Source organism: Stomoxys calcitrans, chromosome 4 (genome assembly GCF_963082655.1).
Source record: "Stomoxys calcitrans chromosome 4, idStoCalc2.1, whole genome shotgun sequence".
In the NCBI taxonomy this organism is placed as follows: domain Eukaryota; kingdom Metazoa; phylum Arthropoda; class Insecta; order Diptera; family Muscidae; genus Stomoxys; species Stomoxys calcitrans.
Window position 1 is genome coordinate 94,256,756 of NC_081555.1, and position 25,018 is coordinate 94,281,773.

At 40.5% G+C, this 25,018-nt stretch overlaps 2 protein-coding genes across 2 annotated transcripts; one reads left to right on the plus strand and one right to left on the minus strand.

The window, feature by feature from the left end:
* Positions 1-8,777: 8,777 nt before the first annotated feature.
* LOC106092425 (uncharacterized) lies at positions 8,778-15,484 on the minus strand. Its single transcript, XM_013259293.2, has 5 exons — positions 14,555-15,484; positions 14,250-14,482; positions 13,867-14,177; positions 9,690-10,003; positions 8,778-9,631 (listed from the first exon to the last, which is right to left on the minus strand). The coding sequence occupies exons 1-5, from the start codon at positions 15,401-15,403 to the stop codon at positions 9,113-9,115; spliced, it is 2,226 nt and encodes a 741-aa protein (XP_013114747.2). The 5' UTR covers positions 15,404-15,484; the 3' UTR covers positions 8,778-9,112.
* Positions 15,485-17,601: 2,117 nt separating this feature from the next.
* LOC106092426 (uncharacterized) lies at positions 17,602-25,018 on the plus strand. The gene is made up of 5 exons (XM_013259294.2): positions 17,602-18,351; positions 18,415-18,440; positions 23,518-23,650; positions 23,718-23,901; positions 23,965-25,018. Exons 1-5 carry the CDS (start codon positions 17,674-17,676, stop codon positions 24,513-24,515), a joined length of 1,572 nt encoding a protein of 523 aa, XP_013114748.2. The 5' UTR covers positions 17,602-17,673; the 3' UTR covers positions 24,516-25,018.

Below are 25,018 nucleotides of genomic sequence, written 5' to 3' on the forward strand. Positions count from 1 at the left end.
CACACCGCAAGTGCGCAAGGACACAGCTTTCTCACCTGCCCCTGGATGCCTACGGAAGCTCATCATGACAAGTTCTAACGAATCTTGTGAGGATGAACTCCTGGTGGAGTCAGAAGACGAGGTTAACACAGCAGTGGTGGAAGTTCTAAATCCTGACTATGGTCCGGTTTCTATAGATAAATCTCCACCATTGTAAGGCCGCTTTGGCGGCACTAAAGGTTCTTCTGATGTCAAGATTTGACGTGGTTCTTATCCAGAAACCATAGGTGTGTAGAGGAATGATTCGCTTCGGCGGCACTAAAGGTCCTTCTGATGTCAGGATTTGACGTGGTTCTTATCTAGAAACCATGGGTGGGTAGAGGAATGATTAGTGGACAAAGAATTCCAGGATTTAAACTACTCAAGGGTACGGGGAATTGGAGACACAGAGCCTGTATTCTTGCAAAGAGTAGTCCAAATGTTTTTCTTCTTCCGTTGCTAAGCGCTGAAGATTTAGTAGTAGCCAGCCAGGCTCAGAATCAACCCTGGATGAAATTCTGCAGCTCCATGGAGAATACATCTGAGGCCTCTAGGCTAAGGAAGATTCTGTCCTCGGGACCTATTTCGGTGGAAAATATTCGGAAGTCAGAGAATTTATGGAGCAAACACTAGAACTACTCATTGATACACTTTTTCTGAAAAATTCTCCAACAGACAATGTGGAGCCAGAAGAGGTTGTCACTGGTATACACTCGTCGGAGGTTATTAGGAAAATTGTGTCTGAGCCGAAAATCCTTTGGGCGATAAGAAGTTTCGACTCCTTTAAGTCGCCAGGCCCTGATGATGTATCGCCAATTGAATTACAAGCTGTATCTGATAGACTGGTTCCTTGGCTTAGGGAGATATACCCTGCTTGTATCAGCATGTCATAGGTCATTTTCATTCCGAAAGAAGAAAAACTTGTTGTTGTAGCAGTATGTAGTGCACAGGCGGCAGCCCTTGCCAATGAAAGAATTCATCGAGTCAATCCGGTACACACAACCGGCTACCTTGGGAAAGCAGGAAACCTTACCACATGAAGGCGAAAGCTTTTCATCCTATTAGTCTGCCATCCTTTATGCTGAAAACTCTCAGAGGTTTGATAGAAACATATCATAGGGCAAAGATACCTGGAGATCGCTTGTCTCGGTAGCAGCATGTATATAATAAAAGCAAGTCTAAGGAAATATACAATGGTAGCATTTCTTGACATTGGAGGTGCCTTCAATAATGTAAAACCGACGTCAATCATGAAGAAATTGAAGTTTCTAGGCATCAACTTTACCTTAGGAAAGTTTATTAACAACTTACTTACTAAAAGATGCATTGCGGCAGGCCTGGTATCTGTAGATCTAAAAAGATGGGTCAGCAGAGGAACACCTCAAGGAGGTGTACTGTCTCCTCTACTTTGGAATATGGTAATCAACTGTATATTATTGTCTCTGGAAGAAAAAGGTGTAAAAGTGGTCGCGCTAATGACGTGGCAATTGCGGTTAGGGGAACGTTTCCCAGCACTCTAAGAGATACACTTCAGGAAGCTCTGCGTGCAACAGCGAAGTGGGCTACGAAGCGTAAATCCATGCAAGACAGAAGTAGTTCTTTTCAGCAGGAGATAAAAGTTACCTACAGAGACATCTGTCTCTTTCAGAGGATAGAATGTTCCATCTACAGAAAGCGCAAAATACCTGGGTGTTTTGCTGGACAGGAATTCCAACATTTTGGAAAGGGCAAGAAAGCAACTCTTACCCTTTACACCTGCAAGAGACCCAATGGCCTAATTTCGGGGGTTTAAACCGCGCGCCATGCACTGGGTATATACTGCAGTTGTTAGACCTATAATGCTATATGGTGCTATCGTCTGGTGAACGGCGCTTCAAAAGTCCACCTACTGTTCAATAGTCAACCGGATCCAAAGGATTGGTTGTTTGTGCATCACAGCCGCACTGAGGACGACACAATCTGATGCACTGAAATTCATGCTACATCTAATGCCTCTGGACATTGTGGCTAAGAGAGCTCTTTCTTTGGTCAAGTGACGGCTACGGACCCTGTGTTATCCTTGATACAACGTCAGATGTTCTAGGCAGTGTTGATTACACCCTACCTGAGCCGCTTTTTGACAAAAAGTACTGTACCACTATTCCTGATAGAACCGATTGGAACTACGATATCCCTGGTAATAGAAGTAACATAGACTTCTATACGGATGGTTCCAAACTAAACGACCAGGTGGGCTTTAGTGTGTACTTGAAAGATCTAGAACTGGTCATATCGAGAAGGATTCCCGAGCACTGCAGTGGGTATCAAGCGGAGATCTTTGCAATTAAGGAAGTGGCCAGGCAGCCATTAAATCCTTGGAGAATGTATTTCTGAACACAAAAACAGCCCTCGACTGTCGCAGATCTCTCAACGAGATGTCTGGTCACCTGTTCTGGGCGCAGAGCCATACAGATACCCAAGGGAATTGTAAAGCGGACGAGCTTGCGAAACAAGGAACTAGCTTACACATTCCAGGGAAACTGGAATCTGTGGGTATGCCTCTAGCGACAAGTAAGCTAAGTATTCAGGACTAGGCCCGAAGGACAACGAATGATAGATGATCACAAAGAACAGCCGTTTCAGCCATTGTGCCTTTTGTCTTTAGAAAAAATTTCATTGACATTTTGTCTTTCAATGGACGGTAGCTCGCAGCCAAGCTTATCGTGGCAGCAATGAACATCACACAGATTGGACCTCAATGTTCCAGCCTATGTGGTTCTCACAACTATCCCGTACCGAAATAAGTGTCTCGTGATAGTCTCGTGTGTCGTGCCTCGTGATTTTCTCGTAAACCGTTGTTGTAACGGTGTGTTGTACACTGAGGCGGCAGGCCTTGACAATGAAGGTCTTCATCGGGTTAATCCCGTACGTACATCCGGCTACATGGAATTGCGTGAGCCGTGATCAAATGTCGTGAGCATAATTTCACTCACTCACGCAAGAAAAATGTTATTTCAATCATGGTTACGCACGAACACGTGATTGGATTTGGATCTCACTTACGAATCACGTGACTCACGCGTGACATGACGACTCACGTGCACACCTCTGCTGTGAATACCCCAGTTATGCGACAAGTAATGGAATAAGAATGTCATACTACGAACTATTAATGGTTATCTCCTTGGTTCTCATCAGAACCAATTTATCTATTGTCTAAGTTGGGCTCTTTTAGCAGCAATCATCCTCCCACCAGTGGATAGGCAAGTGCCGACCAGGTTTATGATCTAGACCGGTGCTGGGTACACTAGCATAAGTGCAGTATATTTCCAAGCCCTTGGGTTTATGTTCTTGTGTACGTACACAGTAATGTACATCAGTGCAATTCGAAACATTCTGATCTCGCTATTATCTCCGCTACTACTATCCAACTTATGTTCATCCCTTGAGACAAGTGTCTCCCCACCCAAAAACCCTATAAACGGACATATTGACCAATAAGACCTAAATGAAAGGTATTTATGAGTAGAAATAATTTTTGACTAGTTATAACGCGATTGGCCTACAGGCATAAAATTATGCGGCTCCGAAGTGGGCCGCAGGAATGAGCAAATCGCAACCTAAAGGACCATCACGGACTACCTCCAGAATGCAATTAATCTTGGGTTTCATCGTAGGGATTACCCGAACCACCAACTCACAGAGCTGGAACCTCATCCAAGGCATGTCAAGAAAAATATTTGGACATTTACCTGTCCGACCCACTCACAACTTTGTCATACGGATCGTGCTTGCAGAATATACATCAGTATGCTGTAAGTAATGCGAATTTATCATATCTTTGATGGACGCCCACCACCCATTGCAGACGAGGAGACAAAACTGCCCGACTCAAAATCAGATCACTATGGACGCACCCATCCAGTTGCAGAGATCTGGATATTGAACAAAAACGGAAACCAGATAATGTAATAACAACAATACTTTCTGATTGGAAAACATTTCCGTAGACAAAAATTAGCAAGTAAAGAAGCTGGGTATATCAATAATCACTGCAGTGTGCATCAAGCATAGATCCTCTTAATTAAATAATTCTAACCCAATCTCGATTATAGAAGATCTCTCAACTAGATCGCTGTAGAGTTCAAAATGCACCTGTTCCAGAACTTTTTTTTTCATATTTAAAAAAGTTGATCAACAAAAAGGTATTTCTTTTTTTTTGCTTCCCCTAAATTAATTGCACCATCTTCTTAAAGGCATAACAAAAATTTGTACATACCAGATCTAAGGTCATCCATAAGCCAACTGGAAAAAACAGGTAAAAAGAATTATTGGCAATTTATCACTAAATACATACATATAACTCAAAACAAAATGTCCCTTACCTTTGTCTAGTTCCAATTGCTTGTATTCCCACCATAGCATTTATACGGAAAAAATTCGTTAATAGTCAATTTAGTGGTTTTTGGCACCCTCAGCAAAGGAAATGCTAAAACCATTTGAATTACAACAACAATTGCAAAATTTGCCGAAAACAATGAACTTTTAAAAATTCTGGGTGGGCTAAAACTTTTCCGGGGGTGCTTAGCCCACTCGTACAGAGGCCTTTCTACGTTTATGTCCTTGACCACTTTAACAATGATTCTTCTTCAAGGAAATATTCAATTACAGCACACACACACATACACATGATCTTGCAATTGTGAGGCAGCGAATGCAGCACCATATGAAAGCCATAGTTCCCAATGATACTGTCACATCCAATTATTGGGGTGAACAACAAACACATTTCAAATTATTAGATTAATGTAGGATCACTTTAGTTGGCTATTGCTCCAACAAACAATTCAATTACTTCTCAGAATGAATCACTTTCTTGCTATTCATTAAGATGCGGAGTTTTCAAGTTTCACACGCGACGCGAATACACACACCAAAACAGTTTGACAAAATTTATCCCGTTTTATTGCTGGGCCATTTTATTTGGTTGTTGGCCCATAATCTTTGTAACAAAAAGGCAAAGACTAATCGTTTCTGCTCTTTTAGTCTTTATATTACTCGGTTGCCGATAATTGTTTTCGCATTTATTTTACTTCTTTTTAACGTTAAATATGTTGATTGTTGCAAATTAAAAATTAGGATCGTCCTCAATAAAAAAGCACACACCGAAAAACTGAAAACAACGGCACTTTTAACAAGGGAACATGAACATGAACATGAATTCGACATTTTGTAATTAAAAATCGAATAATCGATTACAACCATCGATAATTGCTTTCGATACCGTCAATACAAAACCATAATAAAGGGTGATTTTTTTGAGGTTAGGATTTTCATGCATTAGTATTTGACAGATCACGTGGGATTTCAGACATGGTGTCAAAGAGAAAGATGCTCAGTATGCTTTGACATTTCATCATGAATAGACTTACTAACGAGCAACGCTTGCAAATCATTGAATTTTATTACCAAAATCAGTGTTCGGTTCGAAATGTGTTCATTCACCGTAACGTTGCGTCCAACAGCATCTTTGAAAAAATACGGTCCAATGATTCCACCAGCGTACATACCACACCAAACAGTGCATTTTTCGGGATGCATGGGCAGTTCTTGAACGGCTTCTGGTTGCTTTTCACTCCAAATGCGGCAATTTTGCTTATTTACGTAGCCATTCAACCAGAAATGAGCCTCATCGCTGAACAAAATTTGTCAAAATTTCGAACCGAACACTGATTTTGGTAATAAAATTCAATGATTTGCAAGCGTTGCTCGTTAGTAAGTCTATTCATGATGAAATGTCAAAGCATACTGAGCATCTTTCTCTTTGACACCATGTCTGAAATCCCACGTGATCTGTCAAATACTAATGCATGAAAATCCTAACCTCAAAAAAATCACCCTTTACTTGTATGTGTAGTAGAAGAATGTAAACACCAGACGCACTTGAACATCGAACGCATAATAGGTAAATCAGAAGAAAGCCGATCGTATTGGCTTCAGAATGTCGCTAATGGTTGTTGTTGTAGCAGTGTGTTGTACACTAAGAGGGCAGCCCTTGCCAATAAAGGACTCCATCGGGTCAATTCGGTACGTACAACAGGCTGCCATGGGATTGCCGATATTGGTAAGCAGTGATCTACTGTCGAGTTACTCCCTAACCCCTGGTTACCGAAGCTAGGAGGTATTAGAGCAAGGGCGAATCGTACAGACTGATTTTTTTGTCTGTAGCTGAGACATTTGACACCGATGCTACGCTTTTGAAGGAAGTCGTCGTATGTGACATTACGGTATTAAGACCAAAACGGAATGAGCCCGCTAAGAATTGTTTTTGATTCACAATTGGGCACACAAATTCCACAAAAGCAACGCGGAAAAGTTAATAGATTGCAAACTTTGGCGCTTGAAAGCGGCCGGAATTATGTGCTGTGACACGTGAAGTAGTGTTTTAGACGTCAAAGTTAAAAATACTTTAAATTGTACGAGTTAATTTTTTAAAATTTTTTGCAGATCTCCATTTTCCAAGGCGCTCATTCAGTTTAGGCCTTTAGAAGGCTCGCTATTAACCTCTCCTTGTCTTCCTTCGTCACCCTTCGGACGTCAGTGACATTGTGTTATATGCAGTGATTGTAAAGTCAAGGCTGTGGTACGGACTGTCTCCTCAGTTCTCATGTGAAGGGGACAAAGACCCTACCAGTGCGAAGACATAACTACTTGCTGTCTAAGCAGTACCTTTTGGGCTGTTATCGCAGAGACCATCCAAATCATCATCTTGCTGATGAATATCTACCGCCCTGAAGCCTTAAGGTAGATCTACATGATCTAGAGCGTTAGGTTCAGCGCTACAAGAGAGGACCTCTAGTTAAAGCAGCATGTCAAGCAGGTCTAGACAACATTCATGCAGACACGGTAGCAGATGCGGTAAATGGCTACCGGGTGAATGTAGTCCTAAGAGAACCACAGCCTCCCATTGCACCTGATGAAATTGATCTCCCCGGCAAACCAGAGTAGTTCTGGCTGAATTACGTTCCGGCAGATGCAGCTGCCTCAATTCCTGAGGCTGGAACATTGAGGTCCGATCTGTGTGGTGTTCATTGCTGTCGCCAGAAGCTCAGCTGCGAGCTACCGGGCTCGTGCGCAGGTTGCGGATAGTGAAATGCTCCTTACGGAGTAGCCGCAATGGCAGTCGCGGGCAATCAGCGGTATCGAGCGGAGAGTCTCAGTGAGAGGCCGAGCGGCTCCGGCTCTTGCACGAATACTGAGTGCCTATGATGCTCGTTATGACAAGGCGGGTTATTGGCGCCTTTAAATAACCAATGGCCATACTATTCCCTCGGCGATCGGTCCTTTGGACCGGAACGAGCTTGTACCTCCACAAGAAAATGTGGCTACAACAAAGTTGGAAATAAAAACAAGGTCCTCATGACACAAACAGACCTCGTTACTTACACATGAGTGTGTACTCGTCCACTTAGTGACACGTATTGGAATAATATGCAGGCGGGCTGCTTATTTCTCATGTCGCTCACCGCCATCGGATGTTGTTGTTGTTATAGGTACATGGTTGCACGTGGGATAAGCTATCCTTGACAAGCTCACTTGGGGAACATGGCCGTTTCGGTTCATAAACCCAGATGCCCAGCTTTCCAAATAGTGACTCACGCAGCGTAACTGAGGGATCTAATAGCATTCACGAAAATTTGGCAGCGGAATCGGTGAACAGCCTTTGAATGAATGTCATTCTTGAAGACCTACTGAGCTTTTATCGTAGCTTATCCAAATCTTCATCTTATCGACAGGCCTCCCTTGCCCAGATGCATCAGTTCATATTTTTATGATTTCGAGTAGTGATGGGCACACTCCAATATATGAACAAGCTCGTTCCGATTCATAGGAACGGACCGATCATAGCGGGAACACGATGACCATTAGTTATTTAAAGACGCCAATAATTCACCTTTCCATATCAAGTGTCACAGGCTCTCAGTGTTTAAGCTGGAGCCAGTGCCGGTGCCGTTGCCGGTTTTGAACATGCTTATGTTCCCATAAGGGATAATTGTATGCATCACACTGGCTGGAACTGTTCTGGGCTGTTCAACGTTATTATGAGAAGCTCAGCTGAGAGCTACCGGGCGTCTACAGGTAGAATATTTCGTACGGAATAGCAGCATTTGCAGCCGTGAACAATCAGCGGTATCGAGTTGAGAGTCTCTGTGAGAGGCCGGCCGGCATCGGCTTTTGCTTAAATACTGTATGACTATGATGCATTATTAGCCCTATTCTGAATAACAGAACTCCCAGGGAGTTTTCAGAATTGGGCTGTATTGAATTGGGCGAATTATTGACGCTTTTTAATAACCAATGGCTATAACGTTCCCGGAGTGATCGGTCTTATGGACCGACAGAAGCTTGACGAGCACCGCTACCTCTACATCCAAATATGTGGCTACTACAACACAACAACAACATATCGGAACACGTGTCCTATCCAATCCCATGGCAGCCGGTTGTACGTACCGGATTGACCCGATGGATTCCTTCATCGGCAAGGGCTGCCGCCTCAGTGTACAACACACTGCTACAACAACAACAACAACTTGTCCTATCAATAAGTGCTGTCCGATTCCAATTTTAGCTCACTAAGAGGATTACGCTCAACAAATTACAATCCCATGGTAGCCGGTTGTACATACCGTATTGGCCCCATGGAGTCTTTCATCGGCAAGGGCTGCCGCCTCAGTGTACAACGTAGTGCTATAACAACTAAAAAAAACACAGCACAATTGGAGGTTAAAATTATGGCTTTATTTAATATTTTAAGGTGTTCCCGTATGTGTATATTAAAATGACAATAAGACTAAGATATATCCAAGACATTTAAAGGCCATAAGCGTTCGTTTCGAAACAACCCATCTTTATGGGCAAACAAAAATATAAAAGACATAAAAATTCAATGATAAAATGTCAATGCAAGAGCAAATTTAAAAACTTAAAATTAATATCATGCATATTCAAAATAAGGCATATCAGGACAAAACAAAAAGTATGAACAAAAATATGACAAAATCCATTCCAAAATGTAAAGGCTCTAGATAGATAGGTAGTTTCGAGACAGCGCCTATGGTGGTAGCGAATAACCATAGATAGCCTGAATGGGATTCATATTGAAATGTTGTGGTACATAATCTTGTAGTCCACCAGTAATTGGCATAGTTGGTGCCGGCGGAGGTGGTGTGGGGGCTGCAACCATAGGACTCATAATTGTCTGGTGTGAGAGTGTATGTGAAAAAGTTTGTGGGGGATACGTTAAATCCATTTCACTTTGATTGCCGCTGTTATGAACCTCCAGTTCATTGGCCCGATTGCTTGTCGTTTTAAAGTTAGGCTGCTTAACCGATTCAGCATAGGAACATCCCGAAATCCATAATGGTGGCACCATAATACGCTGAGCCGGATGATAGTAATGCGAACCTCCAAAAAGCACATGATTTAAGATGTGGGAAACAACAAAACGTGATTGTGTTAAAGCCATCGGCAAAAGCTTTAGGTCCACATAACGCAAACCCTCAAAACCCTGATCAAAATTGCATGCCCGTAATGGCATGTAGGGTCGAACTGCGGCATTTGTGCCAGAGACCTGGGGAAAAATAATTTTCCATTAATTATTGAAACATTGAAAAAAATTTGCTGCTCACCTTAAAGCATAGTGCCAAAACAATTTGCGTATCGTTCAGATTATGTTTTAGTGCATCCTTATTGCGATATTTTGGCATAATAGTTCCGAAAATTCGATGTTCGATTAGGGGCCAATTCCTCAGGTAGGTATGATCGTAGCGAGTAAAAAAACTTTCCTTATATGCCGCCAAAATCGACTCCTCGTTCGAATGGGCCAAGGAGACAACAGCGGCACACAAATCAATAAGTTCGTTTAAATCGAAATACAACTCAGAGGGAACTCCACACGAAGCCAGAAAATCAACAGAATTTAGCTTAATAGTGACCATACCCACTGAAATAGAAGAAAAGGCATTATTTAGACCAGAAAGCAATTCTAGTGAAAAAAAAAAACTGAACATGAAAAGAAATTTACGCCTAAAACTAAATTTGTCTTACACAAACTCTAGCTCGAGTTAGAATAGTGATAGTATATCCCGGTAGCTTAGATGGGAACGTGCTCAGATTACCATTGCGTAGTTTGTGGTTTCGATCTATTACGATAGACTTGTACAATCAGGCACCCTGAAGTCGTTGGCGTCGGGTCATGACTTATTAGAAGATGCAAGGAGCTCCTTTGAATCATGGGAAATACCGTCAGGATGTCTTCCCGTGCAAGCTTCTGTGGGATAGACGCTATTTGCGATGGCATAACCGAGTATTTCGCTTAATAGGACGTCACTTGTTCTGCTTAAGGTACTTAATCCCCTCGTCATTCATGAGAGGTCTGAAATGGCTGACTGGATGATGCTCTCACTGGTACGCCACAACGCACTTCCCGGGGCTCTCGGATGTGGCCAGTGGACCGGTTAATTCTACGTTACGAATGTCCCTTGGAGCTAAGGCGCTGTCGGTTGTTGAGGTATGATAACGGAGGTGAGGATAATCCGAGCGATTAATTTATTCTAATCCTACAAATCAACCGGACTGAATGGAATATCGCCAGCCACGCTGCAGACGGCGGGACCGTATGTCATGAGACTTTTGGAAGGAATTTATAGGGCTTGCGTTTGCTTGGCTTTGTGCCGACTGTGTGACGGGAGGTAAGGGTCGTTTTTATTAGCAAGGCGGGCAAACGGGGTCACTCACGGCCCAAGGATTTTAGGGCAATCTGTAGTCTTTTGCCTTGAAGACACTTGAAGGACTGTTGAATGCGATCATCAAGGGTCTACTTGACCCATCGTTGATTCTCAGGTCCTTCGTGGTGGAAAGAGTGACAGTGGTTGCCTATCCCTGCACGGGATAACTACCATATATGCTGGAACTTTGAACTGGGATCTGTGTGTTATTCATTGTTATCAAGGGAAGCTTAGCTGCGAGCTACCGGGCGCGACAAATCCCGGACAGTCAGCGGTATCGAGCAGAGAGTCTCAATGAGAGAACGGGCGGCACGGCTATTGCATAAATACTGAGTGCCTATGATGCTCTATATGACAAGGCGAGTTATTCTCGCTTTTAAATAACCTATAGGCATCATGTGCCCGCGACGATCGCTCCTTTGGACCGGAACGCTCACCTATGGAAGCTAGGCGAGGATCGCCACCACTATCCGCAACCTGTGGATGCGTCCAATAGCTCGGATCTAAGCTTCTCGTGATAGTGCGTACAACCGGCTGCCAGATTCCAGTTTATGTGGTGCTCACTATCACTTGCCAGGCCGATGGAGTCCTTCATCGGCAAGGGCACACTGCTACAACAACGATGATGCTTTTTGCCACAGAATCTGACAACGTAGGCATTATGGCTATACTCCTGTATTGTCGTCAAGCCAGGGTACGATCGGAAATCCACCCCTCCATTCACCGGTTACTGCTCATTGACACCTACCGAAGATTGATGCAAGGCACTTCAGGTATGTGGCTCTCCCGGCACAAAAAGGGCCACACATATACGCTGAGGCGATAGTCCCTATTCGCTGTCGTCAGATTGTTGGACTTAATGGATGCTGATTGTCATATTACTACCGACTGTGCAAATTTCTGCCTAATAGAACAAAAATATGAAGAATCTACGAATTCAAATCAGGAAAACCCGTTTACTGGGAGCTACAGTAAAGTTACAGCATCCTTTCAAGTCAAGGGGACAGTGGCACAGAATAGTTCTACATACCCCACTGAAAAACAGGTTTAACAAATCGAATTTTTATACTAAACATTTTGTTACTTAAATTGTTGACATTGGTTCCTAGAATTAAAATCAGTTGAAATTTTTTGACTAAAGTCTTATTCTTACTACGATTCTGTCAGTTTCCATAACTGCTCTTTATGAAAAGGTATGTAGACTTATCTGTGCCACTGTATACATAAACCAATATAGATAGACTTAAAATGTCAAGATAAGCAAAAGTAAAATCGTTATGTAATAAACCGCAGGGTCAATCCCATGGCAGCCGGTTGTACGTACCGATCTTTTATCGGTCTCAGTGTACAACACACTGCTATAACTTTCGGAACGGGATAACTACGAGCATCACACAGACCGGAACTTTGAGCTCCAATCTGTGTGGTGTTCTTTGTTATCACGAGAAGTTTAGCTGGGCTATAAAAAGGAGGTCCCTTATCATTGAGCTCAAAACCTAAATCCGACTGCACTCATTGATATGTGAGAAGTTTACCCCTGTTCCGTAGTGGAATGTTCATGGGCAAAATTTGCAATTTGCATTTAGCTGGGAGTTGCCGGGCGGGTCCAAGGAGTTGCGGATAGTGGAATGTTCCATACGAAGTTGCTGCAACAGCAGTTGCGGGCAATCAGCGGTATCGAGTGGAGTCTCAGTGAGATGCTCGATACAACAAGGAGGGATATAGACGCCTCTTTTCCTGCGGTGGTCAATCGTTGAGACCGGAACAAGCTTACTCACCTAGAGGAGCTTGACAAGGATCGCCATCTCCATACGCAAATGTGGCTACAACAACAACAGTTTGTGGTGCGACGGTGTGGTGCGACAGGCAGAAATATTCAGTCGAGGCTAATGATACATATCCACCACCACCATAGACTTTGTTCGACATTTCTTGGTAGTTGGAACAGAATATCGCATACAAAATTGCATCCAGTTATGCTCAAAAAGTCAAATTGGAAGATTGGTTTGTATGAAAGCTTTAACAGGTTATGGACAATTTGACGATTGGACAAGAGTGACGCTACAAAAGTAGACCGATAGGGACAGTTACCGACGACATATTTTTTGCTGCTCTTTTGTCATTTCTCTTTAGTAAGTTTTGCCATTTCATGATGGAAAGATACGCGAGCCAACGAGTCGAAATTATTAAAATTTGCCACAGAAATTTGGAGTCAGTAGCCTCAACATTAAGAGTGCTACGATGAGGCTCATTTCTGGCTGAATGGCTTCATCAATAAGCAAAATATGCGTTATTGGTCAGACAGCAATCCACACGTACTCATTGCATGCCGAAAAAATTACCGTTTGATGCGGTTTATGGACCGGCGGTGTCATTGGGCCGTACTTCTTCTGTGATGACCAAGACCAGCACGTTAATGTGAATGGGAATCGCTACCGTTCAATGATAACACAATATTTTTGGCCCCAATTGGATGATATGGACTTGGAGGACATGTGGTTCCAGCAGGACGGCATTACAAGCTACACAGGTAATGCCACAATCAATTTATTGGAAACCAAGTATGCAGAACGTGTTATCTCACAAAATGGTTCAGTCGATTGTTCGAAAAAAAATGTTTGAAAAATGTCGGAAATTGGGTTCAACGTCTGGACTTTTGCAAGCGTGCCCGTGGTGGCCATGCAAAGAAATCGAGTTCCATTTATAATGGCTTCGAATGTACTTTCACAGGAATAAAAAATTTCATTGATATCCAAAACCGTTGTTTTATTAAAAAAAAAAGCTTGTAGCGCTCTTAAAGACCCTGTAGATGCTGGCTGAGATGGATTTATATGTGGCTATAGCAAGTTATAGATCAATTTTAACCATGTAATCATAGGCTATATTGGAAGGTATATAAAGATTTCTAGCTGTGTCTAGCCTTTTTTGGCCTTAAATGCAATTTCCTTTATGGGAAAAGTTTCATAAAAAATGTATCCTTATCGATCATCGTCAACATAAACGGATAATAAATTTCAAATTTTAAATCTTAAAAAGTATACTTATGGGTGCCAGTATTTAAATAAATTTTTTCACTTACATAAATGAGCAGAGTCCTTATCCACTATAAAAACATAGTCGTAATCAGGAAAGCCACCAATAATTTCGATCAGTATACATACGACTTCGCACATGCGCGAATGTATATCGGCCAATTCATTTGTGTGCATAATACAAAATATCGAACGTACACAGCTCATAGCATCGCGCAAAATAACGACTCCATATTGTAGATTTTGCTGTTGATAGTAACAGCCAAAAAGTATAATCGGTATGTGCCAAGCATTGGCAATACATTTAAGTCGAAGAACAGCATCAAAATCGGTTTCACGTATGCGATGCAAAGATTGTCTAAAAGCGAACAAAGAGTCGCAACTGTCTAAATTATACTCAGGATTGTCTGAATTCATTGTAATGACTTACTGTTCGGATGGCTTGGCCCACTCTACATCCAAGCGTTTTCCTCTCAAGGTGGCTCCTTGCAATTTTTTAAGGCAAATTTCAGCAGCCTCACGAGTGGTGAAATCCAGAAATGCAGTTTGTCGTACCTTGGATATTTTATTAAATGATGTTCTTGGAACGTATTTGACCAACAACTCAACTATATCGCGTTTATTTACTGTCAAATCAACATTGCGTGCAAATAGAGTATTGGACTGAAAAGAAAAAAAGAAAGACATTTTGAATAACCTGGTCTATCAGAATTTAAGTCAAATCCACACTCTTACCGCTATGGAAATATTACTATCACGTTCACTATTGGCCCAAACAACTTTCAAATCTCTGTCCCACATTCGTACCAGACCTGGTGTTATGCTCTTCTTGGCCTCCAGAGCATGCATATGTGTGGGAAAGTGTACAAAGACATGACCACGATTACCTGTTATTGTTGTCTGAGTTGATGAAACACCGTTGTCCGACGACTGTCCACCATTACCATCATGTGAAAATGAAGAACCAGGACGTGCAAAAATACGTTCCATTGTAGGAAAAATCTTGCGTAGCTTATCCTCAATTTCATGCTCACTTAAATGTTTGGGTATATTGGTGACAAACAAGCGGCACTTCTCATAAGAATGCAAAATTTCCAATTTACGGCCAGGCGCTATATAATAGTGGCTAAGAACTTCCATGGCACACGCTGCGTCTTCTTCCGTTGTGTACTTAATATACGCATAGCCACGATATGTTTGATTGAAATCCATTGGAAGACGGATTTCATAGATCTTTCCAAATCTCAAAAATGGTCCAAGCAATTGGTGCTCATTTATATCACGTGGTATGCGACGCACATATAATTCACAAACACTATTTGGCGGTGGTCCAACCCAATCCTCGGGAGGTCCCAGAACTTTGCGGCCATTCATGTGCACAAGTTCCATGTTAAAGCCCGGTTCGGCTTTAAAAGTGGAATTTGAAGGCGAAGGCGATGAAGAAGCCATATTGGCATAATCAAAGTCATTCGATGGATTTGAACAGGCGCCACCAGGCGAGTTGTAAGAATTACTGCTAGTCACTTGATTCATTGAAGAATCGTCATAATTACTGGCAGTTAATTGATGGATTTCGGTTTCCATGTGTAATTGGTAGATTTTTTTATGGAATTGGTAGATTTTTCCAGTTGCTTCTTCCTCAGATTCCGTTAAGTTCAATTTGCTAGGTAATGGCAGGGTTGCCGTTTGGGAATAATTATGTAGCAAGTTCTAGTGATGCCATAAATTGATTAATTATAGACTATTATCGCATTTTATCGATAACTTAAGCGCAGCCCATGGCTGAATTATCTCTCAAACCCCGTTTACACTGCTCATTAAATCCGGATTTAAGGCTCTCGTCAGCTGATTTCATAGAGCGAAACAGATGATCGAGCCATTAAATTCGGATTGCAAACGGGGTTTCACTTGTAAGTTTATACAAACATTTTTATGAACTAAATGCAAAAACAAATTTTGTCCGTTTACACTGCATTTTTGGGGATTTAAGTGACATACACATGCGTATGAATGTGCATATGACACACATTCATACACAATTCTTGAAAAAATATTTTGTACTTTTATCGATTATTCAGCCATAAAATCGAATTTATTTGGAATTAAATTAATCCTATACAAATTAATCCTATAAAGTAAAAAAAAATGGAATTTGTCACTTAAATCCCGAAAAGGCCATACCCCCGGGTTTAGTGGCCAATGTAAACGTACTTTAAATATCAGTGCAAAGTTGTCTGGTAAGTTATCGATAACTTGCAATAACAGATATCAAAAACTGTTAATCGTTATTTGCACTTTACGTGGCGAAACAATTTAATGGAGGTCTCCTTTGTACAACAACCACCCATCATATGGCGAATCCGCCATCTTGTCATCAAGCTGATCGATGTTTTGCCAACGCACATATTTGTGCGCGTGTATGTAAATGTGTGCGTGCATGAGCAGAGAATATGCGAGAAGGAAGATATTGCAAACAAAAATCTGTCACCTTAATACCGTCAAGCATGTCGGCTGTTAACAGTTTTAAGCAAAAAAAAAATTGATGAAGATTACAAATATATACAGAAAAGCGATCAGCCGACATACAATTTTTTTTTATATTTGGCAGTACTTGGCATTGAGGATGTCATCTTGTTTTTTTTTAACATACATTCTTTGTTAACGTTTTCTTCTATTTGATGAAATTTTCAATCGGCAGCTTTGACATCCTTAATAGTGTTCATGGGACCTATCCACTTTTCGTTTTCGCAAGTGATCTAACCTTCTATAAGTGAATTCTGGGACAAAACGTACTTTTCAATATATGTCATGTAATGATTACATGATGATAGACGCAAAACATCGAAAAAATAAAATGATTTTGATTTTTCAGCCATCACTGATGATTTTGTGTACATTAAAATGACCATGCATCATGATGTGCTATGTAAAGTCTCCATAAAATGGGCCGAATTGCTTCAGTTATGAGGTCTTTACATGGCACATCATGATGCGCGGTTATTGTAATAGTTTCGTGTGTTGATTACAGCTTTTGCCAAAAACTGTGCATCGATTTTTTTCTTTTATTGGATTTTATTTAATTTTTCATAGTTTATTTCTCATTTTACAACTTTTTTTTGGCACAGAACGTGTTTTCCAACATTTGCCAATTATAGATTACACATTTCTTTTTAAACAGTAATCGATAGACGCCATTCATCGAAAAAATCAAATTAATTTAATTTTTCAGCCATGACTGATGGTTGTGTGTACATATGACGGATACACCCATGACATAATTACCAGGTAGAATACCATAAAAAGCTGAATACAACTTTTTCTCGCGAAGTGCAATATCTGTCAACGAGTTTTGGTTGTGTGTGTATAATATTTGAGAACCATCACACGCACACAACGAAAAATGGCTCGAATTAGTAACATACCCAAAATCAGAGTTGCCCTAACCACTGATTTTGACAGACCACTGTCTCAATATTTTGTTGTTGTACAACTGCCACCACCTGGATATACCTTTATTTTCACCAATACTATTACAATGACCATGCATCAAATGTGCCATGTGAACTCCGCATTGTAGGAACTACTCTTTTATCGGCAAATTATCGATAACATAATGTTTGCATTAACAGGGTGAAGAATATATCGATTAAATATATATCGACGCCACAGACTATGTTACACCCTATCAAAAGTACCGTTGGTTTTCAGTGTGTGTTGGTGTTCTTTGAAAAATAAAAGTTAAACACGTTTAAAGGAAAAAAGAAAAAAATTCATTCATTAAGAATAACAAATGTGAACAATTTATCAATATCTCAATTTTCGGCAATCGTTATTTCAATTTAATTCGCGTAAACATGACTCATGATCTTAAGACTGGTGAGGGCAGCAATTACGAAGCTTTGCCCGTAATTCTGGAGAATGGACGCAAAGTTTATGGTCCACCACCGAACTACAAAGATCCAGCGCCAACCTATCAGTGTGAATTGTATGTAACACGCATTCCCCAGCAACTAGACGAATTGGCATTTCTCAGGTGGCTGCATCGCATTGGACCTGTATATGAGTTCCGCCTTATGATGGACACTGGCAGCTCCAATCGGGGATATGCATTTATACGTTATTGTAGCGAAAACAATGCACTTGCTGCCTTTGAACTGCTAAAGCATCTGTTTGTATGTGGCAGTGAGGATCGCCTTGGTGTCTATAGATCCCAGGGAAAAAATCGTTTGTACATCAGTGGCATACCGCGGGCCATACCGCTGCCATTGTTGCAGGAAAACTTTAAATTATGCTTTCCGCAAATGCATAGCTGCACAGCGTATCCACCACTGAAACAGTGCAATAAAAAATTCATTGGTCGTGAGAACGAGGAGAATCGTGGTTTTGCGTTTATCGAATTCAAAGATCATGAAATGGCCTTGGAGGCTAAGAAACGTTTGACACCGGGTCGTGTACGCATGTGGGGTGTTGATCTGAAAGTTCAATGGGCCAAACCCAAGGAGGAGTTGCAACTGACTGGTGTGGGAACAAAGGTAAAAAAGCATAAAATGAGTTTGAATGTCCTGTTGATAGTTTGTCATTAAATGTTCTTACAGAATTTCAGTGGATATCCCAATAACAGGTATGTAGGCATTCCTGAATTTGAAATTTTTGTTGGAAAACATGCATATATAGAATGGTGAATGCTAGGATTAAAGAAAACTAGGCTTGCATGACAGAAAAATGCAGTCAAAGAATTTGATAGGGCGCAACACTAAAGAAAAACCTCCTTCAACCTCATAGTTGTAGTCGTAGCAATATCCAGAGGCATTAAGTGTAGCATCAAATCCAGTGCTTCACTTGGTACGCAATGCGGCTGTGGCATACAAACTAATCATGCTTTGAAATTGGCGGAGTATTGAACAGTAGTTGGATTTTTCGAAACTCCGTTCAGTCGGGGGTATTGGTATATTCTGCTGAAAAGCCCACATTTCTTTTAGATTTCCAATGCTGGCAAGAACATCAGAAAAAAATTTTCAGCGATAATCATTCCCTTCTAATGCTGGCGACATTTGCTAGGTACTATGCCATGTAAAAACTTCTCCCCAAAAAAAAGTGTCGCATCGCGGCACGCCATTCGGATTCGGCTATAAAAAGGAGTTCACTTTTCAATGAACTTAAAATATTGAATCAGACAACACTCATTGATATGTGAGAAGTTTGCTCCTGTTCCTAAAAAGAATGTTAATGGGCTAATTTGCATTTTTGCCTAGAACACTTTGTAGTCCACTTCGCTGCCGGAGAACTTTCTCAAACCCACAATACCTACGTCATCAGCATAAGCCACTATTTCTATACCATTTTTTCCTAAGACAACATGTTATATGTCTATATTTCCGGCGTTACTACGGAAGGAGGCTGACTATCTGGCGCCCCCAACTGACCAATATTTTCACAGCGTGCATGGGACTTGCATATACCCCGAAATACTGGCAGAAGGCAAGGGTGGTATTTATACCTAAACCCGGCAAGGCAAGTTATGCGACACCAAAGGCCTACAGACCCTTAAGCCTTACGTCCTTTCTACTCAAAACCTTGGAACGTATTGTGGACACCATGATAAAAAGTAGGACATCCAGCGTGCTACTCAAATACAAAAAGCATGCCTATGTCAAGGGAAAGTCGGTGGAGACTGCCCTGCACGAGGTTGTGCATAAAATAGAAGAATCGTTCGATTACTGGCTTACAAGCCGATTACTGGCTTAGGTGTATGTCCATATTAAAATCTGATTAATATCTGCACCCTCTTTTCAACGTAACCTAACGGCTATGTTTTAAAGAAGTGATTAAACTATGCCTCGAGGAACCCTCTAAGGCTGATCAAGCCTTTTGAAGGCACTTGCTGAAAAGTGGTAAATCCGTTTGTATCCAATTAAGCCATGAAGGGCCTTTTCTGAGAACTAGCTCTTGCTATAGGTATGCTGTTGTATCTTTCGTCTGCTTGGTACTGTTGAATAGTCATGTTCTGGAACTCTTCGACTAAGGTGGGTTGGAGGCATCTCTCGTCTGGCTGGACAGTTAAACAGAGGACGTGTTTAACTGTCCAGCCAGTTTATTGTACTCTGAGGCGGCAGCCCTTGCCGGTGGAGGAATCTATCGGGTCAATCCGGTACGTACAACCAACTGCCATAGGATTGTTGAGGTACTGTTTTCCTTCTGTGTGTCCCTCCTTTCCATAGGTTTATAGTTACAATCGTCAAAAACTATCGACGATGTAGATATCAAGTAGTCAGAGGCTACTGATGTTCTGGGCATGAAGATTCAATGCGATGTCCGTTGGCCAAAACATGTATTCGAAGTGTCGAAGGAAGCATTCCAATGATTGGGCTTTCTTAAGCGGTGTAAGAAATATTTCACTCCATCTGATCTTCTTAATATCTTCACTACGAACATCAGGTAGAAGATGGAATATAACTCGTATATATGGGTCGGAGCTCTAAAATTATCCTTAGAGCAGCTTCACCTTGTCCAGAGGCGGTCTTTGGTATTGATTAGATATGATAGGGTATCCAAGTCTATTGTTTCCCTTGAACATCGTCGAAATGTGGCGCTGTTCTATCGATTCTTCCACGGTGTATGTTCTTCGGAAATCAGTCTTCTGATTCCTGACTTGAGGTTGTTGGTCAGAAATACAAGATTTTTCAGAAGCGTGATCATGATCATGATCAACCATGAACATCACATAGATCGGAGCTTAAGTTCCAAGCCATATCCGTAAGAATTGTGGTGGTTGTTCATCGACTCGGAGATCATAAATACGACAAATGGCTCTCCTCTTTGTCTGCTCACTCTTGGAATGCTCAACTAATTGACGGTTGAATACCCGATCGCATGTCTACGGATCAGTCACTGTTACACCGGAAAAATGACTGAGGTTGTGTCAGCGGTTCGAAAGTGACTCTACAGTAGCCGCCAATTTTGCCAATGCCGACGCCTAAGTTACATTGCTTTAAGTGCTCTATCATAAATTCCGCTTATGGTCGTTGACCACCCTTTTGATTTCCAGATTCAATTCGTTTATTCTGGGGTCAGAAGGATCGGAGCAGCGAATCCCATTATGCTAGTCTGGGCCGCACTTGGGATATGCGAGCGGTTGCTGCGTTAGTGATGTCTCGGTATTTCTGCTCAGTAACGCAAACACCTGGGGGAGATGGGATGGGATAGCTGTGAGCATCAAACAGTCTGGAACATTGGAGTCCAATCTGTGTGATGTTCATTGCTGCCATGAGAAGCATAGCTGCAAGCTACCAGGCGTGTCCACAGGTTGTGGATAGTGGAATGGTCTATACGGAGTAGCTGCAACGGCGGTCGCGGACAATCAGCGGTATCGAGCGGAGAATCTCAGTGAGAGGCCAGGCGGTACCGGTTCTTGCACAAATGCTGAGTGCCTATGATGCACGATATGACAAGATGAGTTTTGGCGCTTTTAAATAACCAATGGCCACCATGTTCCCGCGGTGATCGGCCCTTTGGAGCGGAACAACCTTGCTCACCTATAGAAGCTTAAGGAGGATCGCCATCTCCACATGAAAATGTGGCTACAACAACAAGCGAAATTAGACTATACTGTACGAAACGGTGTATCAAGAAAGTCCAATCCCCACGCCTCTACTTCGTATAGAAGCTTTGCTTCCTGGATCAGTGTGACTATAATAATCCTCCGAAGTCCACTATCTCACCAATCTTGCCTCGAAGCCATTGCCCTGCTGCGTTTATTTCCGCACGAAACAAGTCGGAGGAGTTACATAGTCCGACGACGAAGAAGCCGATGGCGACAGGGACGCTTGCCCCACCCATTGACTACATTAGCATAGCACCTTGCAAAGAAATTAGTATGACTGTACTACAGTAATGACGCCAAGACAGATAACGCACGAAAACTCAACCCATTCCATGCAATGGTTACAAGTCGCAGACACTGGCTGATGACGGATGCGATTCTTGCAAACCGTACAGAACCAAGGTCTGCGCGAGCAATCCCATGGCAGCCGGTTTTACGTACCGGAATTGGACCGATGGAGTGCTTCATCGGCAAGGGCTGCCGCCTCAGTGTACAACAACGACAACTAGGTCCGCGGTTTTCTTCAGACCCAGCAACGTACGGAGTTGACATTCCGGGATGTGCCTGTTGTTGCTACAACAACAAAAACAAACACTGAGGGGCCATTTTGTAGTTAGGGAAAATTTTATAGAAATTTTGTCTTTAGGGAAAATTTCATAGAAATTTTGTCTTTAGGGAAAATTTCATAGAAATTTTGTCTTTAGGGAAAATTTCATAGAAATTTTGTCTTTAGGGAAAATTTCATAGAAATTTTGTCTTTAGGGAAAATTTCATAGAAATTTTGTCTTTAGGGAAAATTTCATAGAAATTTTGTCTTTAGGGAAAATTTCATAGAAATTTTGTCTTTAGGGAAAATTTCATAGAAATTTTGTCTTTAGGGAAAATTTCATAGAAATTTTGTCTTTAGAGAAAATTTCATAGAAATTTTGTCTTTAGGGAAAAATTCATAGAAATTTTGTCTTTAGGGAAAATTTCATAGAAATTTTGTCTTTAGGGAAAATTTCATAGAAATTTTGTCTTTAGGGAAAATTTCATAGAAATTTTGTCTTTAGGGAAAATTTCATAGAAATTTTGTCTTTAGGGAAAATTTCATAGAAATTTTGTCTTTAGGGAAAATTTCATAGAAATTTTGTCTTTAGGGAAAATTTCATAGAAATTTTGTCTTTAGGGAAAATTTCATAGAAATTTTGTCTTTAGGGAAAATTTCATAGAAATTTTGTCTTTAGGGAAAATTTCATAGAAATTTTGTCTTAGGGAAAATTTCATAGAAATTTTGTCTTTAGGGAAAATTTCATAGAAATTTTGTCTTTAGGGAAAATTTCATAGAAATTTTGTCTTTAGGGAAAATTTCATAGAAATTTTGTCTTTAGGGAAAATTTCATAGAAATTTTGTCTTTAGAGAAAATTTCATAGAAATTTTGTCTTTAGGGAAAATTTCATAGAAATTTTGTCTTTAGGGAAAATTTCATAGAAATTTTGTCTTTAGGGAAAATTTCATAGAAATTTTGTCTTTAGGGAAAATTTCATAGAAATTTTGTCTTTAGGGAAAATTTCATAGAAATTTTGTCTTTAGGGAAAATTTCATAGAAATTTTGTCTTTAGGGAAAATTTCATAGAAATTTTGTCTTTAGGGAAAATTTCATAGAAATTTTGTCTTTAGGGAAAATTTCATAGAAATTTTGTCTTTAGGGAAAATTTCATAGAAATTTTGTCTTTAGGGAAAATTTCATAGAAATTTTGTCTTTAGGGAAAATTTCATAGAAATTTTGTCTTTAGGGAAAATTTCATAGAAATTTTGTCTTTAGAGAAAATTTCATAGAAATTTTGTCTTTAGAGAAAATTTCATAGAAACTTTGTCTTTAGAGAAAATTTCATAGAAACTTTGTCTTTAGAGAAAATTTCATAAAAATTTTGTCGTCAGAGAAAATTTCATAGAAATTTTATTGTTAGTGAAATTTAGTTTTTAGACATTTGAAATATCGACATGTTGCAATAAATAATTTAAAATTCTATGCCTATCAGCATTCGTTGCTTTTTGATTTCCATTTTCATTTTGGTATGTGGAGTTATCATTTTTTGTTTGTTTTTCATTTCACAGAAATAACGCCCAATTCTTTATGCCAAATGATTTCTGCGCTAAACTGCGTCTCTATTGCTTGGCCAATAACTTTAATATACCCATAGTTGTGTATGGACCAGCTTTTTACTCTGGCCAATTGCAGTATGCCGGGGTAAGTATAGCCCATAATTCACAATGGCATTAACTAACGACTGACTGTTTCGCTTCACTCCCTTTAGATTCTGTTGAAACACAGCTCGTCCGGCATGTACTCGATGTACATTTTTGAAATCGCCTTCTCCTACATGTCGGACATTCACTTGGCCATATGTGAAGTTGCGGTTAAAATGATCGAACGGCAAATAGGACATTTGTTTTGCCATGGTCTCTTTAGGGTAGTCAGCGATACCCAAGCAGAATTGGGTATGGAAAACTAGATTTTTTTTGTCTTCGCTGTAAAGATTCTAATTCCCTTCTTCCTTGCAGTACAAACTTTCAAAACCCCCGATGAACTTTCTTCATTCAATCTTTCACGTTTCTTTAATCGTCCTTATGTTATGCGAGATCTTGCCATATCTTTGCAATTGTTGGCTGAACAGAGCTCGGAAAAAATTCTAGCCTTATACAAGAGGTCTTTTTTAACCAATGCTGCATTGGCCACCTTTGAATTGAATGCCGAGAATGCTTTTGCAAAATTTTATTCGATTTTACCCAAGTTTCGAAATAATAGAAAATTAAATAACAATTTTAATGATATGGAAATAACACTGCTACAAAATCCTGCTATTGGCCTGTTACCTCCGACAGATGTTTCCCCTGTGGCCCCTATACTAGCCGGAAATTTGACGGCCATAAAACAAGAGCCGCCTCAACTCTTTACATTGAGATCCCAACAAGGTTTCGGCATCAATTATTTATTGCAGCATGTCGAAATCAACAGTCTTATGCAAAGAGCCTGCTATCACCCAGACCAGCGAGTCAATTCAAATCCTGTGTGGATTGCAGGACAATCTTATCAAAAATCGATTTACAATTAACCATTTTACATTTTAAGCAAAAACCTTTTTTAAAAGTGAAGTTGACCTTTATGTTTTAATTATTTTTACACTTTATGCCTATAATTATTATTATGTTTGTGTTTTGTTTGTTCCTCATGAATGGTTTAAGGGGGTAGTTTCGGCATAATTAGCTTATGATGGAAAATTCAATTTATATTTTTTTTAGTTTTTATCAACTGCTGTAAACTCCCCGAAAATGTGTTCGTTTTGTATTGCGCCTCTATATCTACATATCTGTTTGTTCATTTACTTGTAGACATTAAGATTAAAACTCACACAGAAGATACAGTTTATGTTAATTTATAACTTAACAGCCTTGATTGATGATTATTGTCTTACATTAAGTTTAGTAGTTTTACTTCTCACATACGATATTATGCTTAGGTTTTTCCACTATACACTTTTCTATACTACTTGTAACAAAAGTAAATCCCATACGCGGAGGTAGGCGTATTCATATATTTTCAAAACATCTAAATAAA

Excerpts from the sequence above, each read along its gene's own strand:
- LOC106092425 (XM_013259293.2), bottom strand. The coding sequence starts at position 15,403 with ATGGAAACCGAAATCCATCAATTAACTGCCAGTAATTATGACGATTCT. Across the intron at positions 14,483-14,554 it reads ATAGTAATATTTCCATAGCG|TCCAATACTCTATTTGCACG; the intron begins GTAAGAGTGTGG and ends TTTTCTTTTCAG. Across the intron at positions 10,004-13,866 it reads TAAGGACTCTGCTCATTTAT|TGGGTATGGTCACTATTAAG; the intron begins GTAAGTGAAAAA and ends CTTCTATTTCAG.
- LOC106092426 (XM_013259294.2), top strand. The coding sequence starts at position 17,674 with ATGACTCATGATCTTAAGACTGGTGAGGGCAGCAATTACGAAGCTTTG. Across the intron at positions 18,441-23,517 it reads AGTGGATATCCCAATAACAG|AAATAACGCCCAATTCTTTA; the intron begins GTATGTAGGCAT and ends TTCATTTCACAG. Across the intron at positions 23,651-23,717 it reads GCCAATTGCAGTATGCCGGG|ATTCTGTTGAAACACAGCTC; the intron begins GTAAGTATAGCC and ends CACTCCCTTTAG.